Genomic DNA, 9,446 nt, shown 5'->3' with positions numbered 1-9,446 from the left:
GAGGCTGTATATCTATTCGTTATTTGCAACACATATGTAGAAACACTAGAAAACGGATATTGCGCTAATAATAAGACGGTTGAAACGCTTAATCATATATGTATTCGGATCGTCATTAAGATCAGTACAGTACTCATACTGAGCTCGTTAACATAACTGTTTATCATCATCAAGCGAAAAAAACACGGCGATAAAACGTGATATGCGCACGCAATGTGAATTGAATACATCGAGATAAAAGTTTTACTTAATTAAACGCGCCTCAATTTTGAAATAAAAATAAAATTATTGTGGATATAATATAACAACAAAAAGAAGTTTTATACATTAGGAAATGTTTTTTTGAACGATCGATAAATCCTGAAAATAAAAATTTTCAGAACACATAATCGTACTTAGGGAAAATAGCATCGAATAAAGAATAAAGTATTAGAAAAATAGGCGTTTTATTCAAAGAACTTTCATATTATACAAAACTGGAAAAAATGTAGCAACATCGTTTTTACAAACGATCAGGCCCCCAGAGTCTGTTGCTTCGCATCTTATTGTTGTTTTGGTTAAAAAAAATAGAGCGCAACTAAATATTCTTTCAAATTTTCGTAGGCTCCTTTATTTTCTTCTCTGCGTTTGATTTATTTTTGGCGTTATTTTTCTTCTTGATATCTTCAACCATGGACACAAACTTGAAGATATCATCTGTTAAAAGAGCTGGTTCTTCAAATGCAGCGAAATGACCTCCGCGCGGTAAATGATTAAAATGTATCAGATTAGTAAATTTTTCACGAATGAGGCTTTCCGGTTGATACGTTAGTTCGTGAGGAAATACCGCACACCCTGCTGGCACATTAACAGGCAATCTAAAAATAGGATAAACGTTAATGAAAATAAAGCAAAGAAAAACTATTTTTCTTTTAATATATCGAAAGTTCTTATAAAAATAATATTACATTAAAAGAGATACATACTCGTCGATCCTGCTCGCCATATGTTCCTTCTTAAATTGCTCGGAATAAAGTCGTACACTTGTAGTCACAGAGTTGGTAACCCAGTAAAGCATGAGGTTATCTAAAAGCTCATCTAAAGTGAATTTTTCGAGGAGACCGCCATCGGCACGAAATCTGTACTCTGGATTCGTCCATGTACTAAACTTTTCCAAGATATATGTTGCTAATGCGACTGGCGAGGCTCCCACGGTAGTACCTTTGGAAATATTTTCTAATTAACTCTTTCACTCTTTAATAGATAAGCTCGTATATTACTTTAATATTTTAAATACATATTTATATCTACACATCTATATATTTTAAATATAAAATATATATGTAAGTAATAATTCACTATCTGCGATTTTATTTTAAATTTAATTTATAATAACTCAACTAAGTCTAATACTTAAAGAAATTAATAACACATTAAGAGATTTCTATTAAAAGTTTCTCCTATTAAAAAACTGTTCTACATAGCTAAGTTCTACATAGCTACCTATGGTGTCTGGTTTACTAGCTTGTATATGCATGTATCCAGTTTCCTCAAGCAGTCGACTCGTGTGATGTCCCAAAGGATACATTTTACCGGCATGCTCGCTCTCGACAACGAGCGATGGGACAAGCGCACCGATAATGGTCCACAGCGTACTGGACGTGCTCATAACCAAACAAAAGTTCGAATGGGTGCCAAGAGTGCTGAAAAAAAAAACAATTGTTTTTGTACTTTGTTACTCTTATGTACATTAAGTCTCGTTGAATTGAGCAAGTCATGATTAATAATACGTACTTCTCCGGGAAGAGACTAGATAAATGCGCGACAATAGCGGCACCCCAGTCTCCGCCCTGCGTGTAAAATTTGTTAAAACCGAGCCGCAACATAAGGTTTTTGAATATAACAGCGATCTGAAAGTAACAAACAATTAACAATGTTTACACGTCGCAAGGATAAAGATTTGTTGCATTAGCCTATTCTTGATATCTCTTTGCTCTTACATTCTATAGGCTATACATTTAGAAAGCGCGCTATCAGCTGTTACATAATTTTGTCCTTGTTAACGATAAAGAGTGCGAAAATAACTTATAACACAATAGCTTTGATAGCACGCTGCCTGAACAGCAGCCTTTGTTGTCTCGAGTGTGCGAATATTACACCGTTCAAGAAAAATATTAGGCGTTTTTCTTCGTAAGCTTTACCTGCGGCGTGCACAATCCTTGTCGTACGGCCGCTTGTGAGAATCCATATCCCGGAATCGAAGGTGCGATCACCTCAAACACGAAGTCTTTGTCGGGCCGCGGTGTCGTTAACATGGGAATAATTTTCTGGAATTCCACCACGGATCCTGGCCAGCCGTGTACGATCAACAATGGCAAAACCTTTAAGTTTTTACGTTCCGGTGGAATGTGAGGTTTCACGTGATAAAAATGTATGTCCAGACCTGTAGATATTAATTTCAATTTATTCAATTTAACTTTGGATTTCGAATAAAACTTTATTAATACATCTATATATTAAATATAAGTGAACGATATTTCACACGAAATCAAGGATCAACTAATATTATTAATGATGACTTGCTTAATTCAACGAGATTTAATGTATACAAAAGTGCAAAGTACAAAAATGACAATCATTTTTTATTTCAGCATTTTTGACACCCTTTCAAACATGTGTGCATATTTGCACCTTAGTATTCCGTTATAAAAATAATATTTTAATATGTTTTCTTCTTTCTCTCTGTCAAAGTATTCTTAACGCGCCCTACAAAACCGGCTTGTTGTTTCGATACTCTAACGGGGCTTTTACGGCTTGAACCGCAGTTATCTGGGCCGGCATTTATTATTTCCCGCTAATAATAGACAAAAGGGAAACAACGAATCTCTCGAGCGAAGAGAAAAATAAAAAGATATTTAACAGCGCAATACCGCCACTCGTTTCTGGGAGCAAATCTTTTAACTCTATATCGCGAAAGAATCATGAAACTTTTTCAAAAGACCACGGTCGAACGACGAAAAAATTTATTACCTTGTATATTGGTCATGTATTGAGGGTACTTATTGAGCAACGCTTCCCGATGAGTCCAATTATACTTCGTTCTCCAATATTCAAGAACATCTTTCAAGTACGTCGTGCTGACGCCGTAAGTCCACGCAGCATCTTGCAATGGTTCCACCAATTCTCTTCTGTTTTTGAGCCGTTCATTTAGGTCATCAATTACCTTACTCAAGAAATTGCATTTTAGTCGGAAATAATTTCGCAAAAGAATCGCTAATGAATCTTTCGTAGAAAAACCGAAAGGGGAACACGAAATTATTTCCGAAATTATTAAACAGTTTAAAATAAAACTATATATAATAATAAAAAACTATATATAATTTAAACGTTTTATTTTAAACTGTTTAATACACAGATAGTAAAATCTCAATATAATCTCTCTAGAAAATTTTTTATGTATTTTACAGTTTGAAATAATTTAAAGATACGAACAAAGTATTGAAATACAAATTTCTTTTTACAGTGGCTCTTGTATTTCTTTATCGTATAAGTCATCGCGTATTGAATTATGCAGCAACTATTTTTAAAAAGACGTATGACTGCGATTTATGCAAATTTGTGCAATATTTAACATTTTATTGTTAATTAAACTGATGTCTGACGTTTTACTATGTGTTTTAATTGACTGCAAACAAGTGATAAATTATGAGCTGATATTAATTCGATTATGTAATAGTAAATATATTTAGTGGTATAATTTATAGTCACTTATTTTCGTAATAAGAATTACGATTTCAGTAAGATGATATCAGTAAGATAATAATATTAACTAATACAGTGATACTGCATACAGTAATACAATAATACCGATAGTATCGTATTTCGGGATTGAGATAGCAACTGCAAAGTGCGCATCAATCGCAAATATACGCGTTACGCAACTGACTATGAAATCAATAAATTTATTAATAGATCAAGCAATTTTTTTTGCTACAATATGTATAATAATATCTTACATAACGAAAGTAGAGGTGCGGAGTGCAACCTTGATAGCGTATTATTTGCTTAATAGATAAATGGCACCTCGTCATAAATGGGTTCTCTCATCACTTACCGACTTTGGCACTTTAATAACGAAAGGTCGTACTTCCTCCGAGGCTCCTTTATTTCGTTCAGGTCCCCAGAACGTCTCGGGCAATTTTGGTACCTCTATAGGACTGGATCTGCGAATGAACGACATTAAATCGTTATGATAAATCGTTAAATTACATGAATTGTTTAAGTAAATTATTTGCAAATCCAACGCGAAAAGGAGAAAAATACAGTTTCACCAATCAGAACGTTTGTAAAGCTTCCGGCTCGATGTGAGAGATGAGTTTATGATTGGAACTCACCGGAGTAAAACAGCTATGCCAATGGCAAGAACAAAGATCACGGTCGTGGTCTTCCACATTGTGCGTCCGCCTCGTACGACGTAGAATGTACGACTAGCGATAGCGCTGTAACAGTTCAGTTTGTCGGCAGAACTGGTAGGGGAAATGGTAGTCTATCTTGTTGTGCACATGTTTTTATTCCGATCTCTTCAGGTATTTTGACATCGATAGATAAGTTGATTGTTCACAGTTTTTACATACGAATTTTTTTATAGTTCTTACAGCTCGAACGAGCTACGATGATTAAAACAAAAAATTTCAAACATTATTTTTATGTACATTATTATTTATTATTAAAATATTATGTTTAAGATACATTACGTATTAAAAATCGCGATAATGATAATAATAGAGATGCACATGATTGAATAAATACAATTCTACTTATCCTATGTACAATTTAATTTTAACTTATATGAGATATTTATTCCTCTTTTGCCTAGTTTCAAATTGTATTTAAATAAAAAAAATATTGTACTTGAAAAGGAGAAAAGGAAAGTAATATCAATATATTATGGAGAATATCTACAATACTTATAAAATATTAATAAATTCTTGTTAATAGTGATATTATAATATTACATTGATGTAAATAAATCAAATACTTGGCGTGCAATATCTATGCTAGAGACATGTTTTTTGATAATAAGATATAAACATACAATAAAAAATATATATAAAATGACATAAAATAAGATGATATGCACAACATAATATAAAAAAAATAATATTCATAATTGTAATAATAAATAAAACAGTTATATACAATATTTTTTAAATTATATAATATAATATAGAAACTTTCATATATATATCTAATTAATAATAATAACAATACATATATGTACACTCCGCGCCAAAATTAAAGGATCACATATTCTGATCGCTAAAAATAGGCAAATTCCGAAAGAGTGTAATTTTGTCAAAAATGATTGTAACAGAATGATCCAAAAAGCATTTTACAAAAATTTTTTACTAAGTTTGCTTAGTTCTATGGAGTGCAATAAAAATCGCATACAAATGTGACTTACAGCGTTCGAAAGCGTGAATCTTCACTTTTAATTTCACTTTAAATTCTCGATGAGTATTGTGCGATTTTTTTTCACCGAGTTATTCAACATTGAAGTAAAAAGGACCATTTTTGCTTTCATATTGAATAACTCGGTGAAAAAAAATCGCACAATGCTCATCGAGTACGCAAATTAAAGGTAAAGATTTACGCTTTCGAACGCTGTAAGTCACATTTATATGCAATTTTTATTGCACTCCATGGAACTTCGTGAACTTAGTAAAAAATTTTTAGATTTGATGCATCTCCATTTGCATCCGTGCAACTTTAAGTAAAGACTCAATAAGTCATTTAATGAATTATGGATTTCGAAAGTAGAGACTTCAAGCTGTAAAATGTTTTTTGGATCATTCTGTTACGATCATTTTTGACAAAGTTATACTTTTTTGAAATTTGCCTATTTTTAGCGATCAGAATAGGTGATCATTTAATTTTAACGCGGAGTGTATAATACAATAATATAATATATGCAATTATATAAAATTATGTATTGGATATATTTAATATATTATTGCATACTGACATATCATATCTACATAATAATTTGTATATTATATTTCTAATATACATTTTATTTACATTTCCTTGTCCATTTGTATTTCTTTTTTTTTTTAGTTTAAAAATATACATTTCTAAATATTAAAATATATAAATATATTTACAAAGTCATTTTTTCTCACTGTTACGCTTATTTTATTTTGTTCTTTCCAAAATCATTTTCTTGATTTTGGTCGCGATATTTTCTATGAAAAGTTTAGGTTCTTCAAATGCTAGAAAACAACCGTTTCGTTTTGCATAAATAACCTCGATGATATCCTTATGTAATTTTTTTTTTAATATTGACTTATCCGGGATTTCGTTTAAAAACAATGTTAAAATGCTCGGAACGTCTTTATTCTCTCTGTAAAAATAATGTCATGTAATATTTATACCTTATTATAAAGATAATTGATAATAACAATTTGTAATGATGATTACGTACGAATCTAAAATTTGTTGAATACGTTTATTATCCAATTCGTTTAACAGTTTTGCATGTATTTGAGTGGCTGTAATTGTGCTATTCGATGTCCAATAGATCATCAGATTATCAATCAATTCGTCGTAAGAATATTTCTTTTGAATTTCGTCATTTGTTTTTATGGAATTATATGTGTCTATCAAAAATTGTTTAATAATGTATGTCGCCAAAATAGGTGACTCATTTAAACCGACATTTGAAATATGTGACGCATTAAAAATACTAAGTTTTCAATCTTGTGCTTATATTTCTGTCCTATTTTTTGTGCAGTATATGAATATGTCGCCTACCAATTGCCTTCGACTTAGTTACTTGAGAGAATTTGCTTTTTTCGAGGTATTTATTTTATATTTGTTTAAAAATTTTTGTCAAATATGAATAGAAAGGAACTTGTCCCAACTGTATTGCATACACATTGCCATGTATTCCCAGCACACTAAAATTTTAATAATATATAGATATATATAATTTAAAAGTAGGAATCTCTCTTTCTCTCTCTAAAGTTAATACTTATAATCTTAGAAAAAGCTAACAGCTGCGAAAATAAATGTGCCATCATGCGACTGATAAAGATACTTGAATCGCTTGCTTGAACATAAAATTTATTATATCCAAATTTTAGCATAAGATTTTTTAGAACAACACTCATCTGATTATACGAGAAATGACGTGATGGTGCACTAGAGAAACCAAATCCAGATAAAGAAGGTACTATTACTTCGAATACAATATCGTATTCCGATCCCATTGCAGTTAATAACGATATAACCTTGTAATATTCATAGAGTAGGGCCATCCGTATAACATCAATAATAGCAAAATTCGTTGATTTGTTTTATGGTTTGATTTTATATGAATATAGTGAATATTTAATCCTGTATTAAACATACACAGAACACACAGTAATTTATTATAATGCTTGTAATAATCATTTCTTCGCAATTTTTTATTTTTATTTTTTTTTTACGGATATCAAATTTCTTTTGCAACGAGAAATATCACTAATGTAAAAAAAAGAATAGAATGCTATTCTTTTTTTTAGAGTAGAAAAGAAAATGAGTAGAATAGTTAGAATTTTTTTAAGTTATCAAATAAGTGCGACGCATATAAATAGAAATGATTTTAATATTAACTGAAATAGCAGATTAAAAATGACCAAGAAAAGTTCAAATACATCTGTATGTATTTTCATAAGTTAGAAATTTGATTTTATTCTTAACGTTGATTTTACAATGAGCTTTGTGAATTAAATAAATTAATGTTAAAGTTCTATCATTTAAATGCAGTACAAAATGAATTACTAATTTTCATTATCGTGGATGCTAAATTTTAAAATAATTTGTTACAAAAGGACGCACATGCACTTGATTATTATTCGCTACAATTTTCTATTAATAATTATGTTTCTTACCTTCAATAACGGTTGTATATTGATCACACGTATTTATATTTTTCGCGTTTTTGGAAATCATAAGCATTTGCCCAGTAATTTGTAATGACTTGCACGAACTTGTCAATATTATTTGTATTAGAATGTCTTCTAATAAGACTTAATTGAGTTTTTAAATCTTGTACGAGCTGAAAACAATTTATCTCTTTGATAATGAATTTGAACTTTTCGATTAAACTATCATTCAAGTTAATCTAATATCTCTTAAAACTTTATTTATTAATGAACTATCTCTGAGAAAGGGAGAAAGTGACTTTATATGAGTGGATACTGTCGTCAATCGGTTTTGCTTCTTCAAATTTTTCCAGTATCTCATATCTATTTTTCTCTTTCTTCTCCTGTATCTCCTTTTTCGAATTTTTCGGCTGGAATTTGCACTTGAAAAGCATACAGGCCGAGAGAACAAATTACCAATAGCTGATAGAATACGACTCATATTACCGGATATTTTAACGATCTAAAGTTTACTTGCGTTGCTATTATTTAAATTAAATTTTTTTATTATTATTATAAAACACTTGCTTGATTTTACATGATATATTCGTATTAAATACTTGCTTCGTACAAACTGTGCGTACAGTGTATGCTATGACTCGTCGAATCTGAGATATGTGGTTATCATATTTACAAATAGGACTAACGGATGAAGGTTCATCTAAATAATAGATCGACTGATGTTGTGTTTATTGGATATAATTTAAAAATTAATCGAGACGTTGAGAAATCCATAATAAATTAATAAATTTAATTTAACATTATTGCTTACTGATAAATAATTATCTAATCCAATTTCAATAAGGCGCAAATGTACGTGTGATAAAATGACAGTTTATTTGAATTTCAAACAGTTTTTTTTAAGCTCAGCTTACCGTAATAATCGTGAATACAATAGATTCCTCTTTTAAAAACCGGTTTCGACTAAGGGTTTCATCAGTCTATGATTAGAGTGTGAACAGTTTACTAGAGTCAAAGTTATAGAACTATAACGTATATCCGTGCTTATACTCGTACTGGTGCGTAAACTGCACTTTAAATTGCTTTACGAAAAATTTATACTACAGATTGATCGCAGAATTAATTCTCGGTATTGAGAATTGAAGCTGTCGATTTTAGAATTGATTCCGTTTTTGAGAATCTTAATGTTATGTACCTTGATTATAATTTTTTGCGCGTATTGATATAAATATTAAACTGTTAAAGCACATAAAAAAATAGTGGTATGAAAAATATTTAAATAATAAGAAAGAAGTTATTTAATTTTAACAAATCAAGAAAATGAGATTATATATATTATTTTTTAGCAGTTTACACTTTCTCGATTCGATAATTGATTTAGAATTTTTGATCATAATTAATTTCCATCGAAATAAATTCATTACAAAAATATTACTTCTATCATCTCCTGGACCATCTCTAAAATAGTGATGTATCAATATACTTTGAATCATAGACATGGCGAAAATAATCGGGAAAAAACAGCTATACATCTATTTT

The 9,446-nt window shown here is 30.3% G+C and overlaps 1 protein-coding gene and 1 pseudogene across 1 annotated transcript; both read right to left on the bottom strand.

Annotated features, from left to right (window-relative positions):
* Positions 1 to 427: 427 nt before the first annotated feature.
* On the bottom strand, positions 428 to 4,496 carry LOC105452083 (juvenile hormone epoxide hydrolase 1-like). The gene is made up of 8 exons (XM_011692926.1): positions 4,374 to 4,496; positions 4,094 to 4,202; positions 3,010 to 3,202; positions 2,181 to 2,422; positions 1,774 to 1,889; positions 1,483 to 1,682; positions 966 to 1,200; positions 428 to 857 (listed from the first exon to the last, which is right to left on the bottom strand). Exons 1-8 carry the CDS (start codon positions 4,430 to 4,432, stop codon positions 590 to 592), a joined length of 1,422 nt encoding a protein of 473 aa, XP_011691228.1. The 5' UTR covers positions 4,433 to 4,496; the 3' UTR covers positions 428 to 589.
* Positions 4,497 to 6,174: 1,678 nt separating this feature from the next.
* On the bottom strand, positions 6,175 to 8,341 carry LOC105452120 (annotated as a pseudogene).
* Positions 8,342 to 9,446: the final 1,105 nt, after the last annotated feature.

Source organism: Wasmannia auropunctata, unplaced genomic scaffold (genome assembly GCF_000956235.1).
Source record: "Wasmannia auropunctata unplaced genomic scaffold, wasmannia.A_1.0 LD336038.1, whole genome shotgun sequence".
Taxonomy (NCBI): Eukaryota; Metazoa; Arthropoda; class Insecta; order Hymenoptera; family Formicidae; genus Wasmannia; species Wasmannia auropunctata.
Note: the sequence above shows the minus strand (reverse complement) of the source record. Positions and strands in the feature narration are given on the sequence as shown.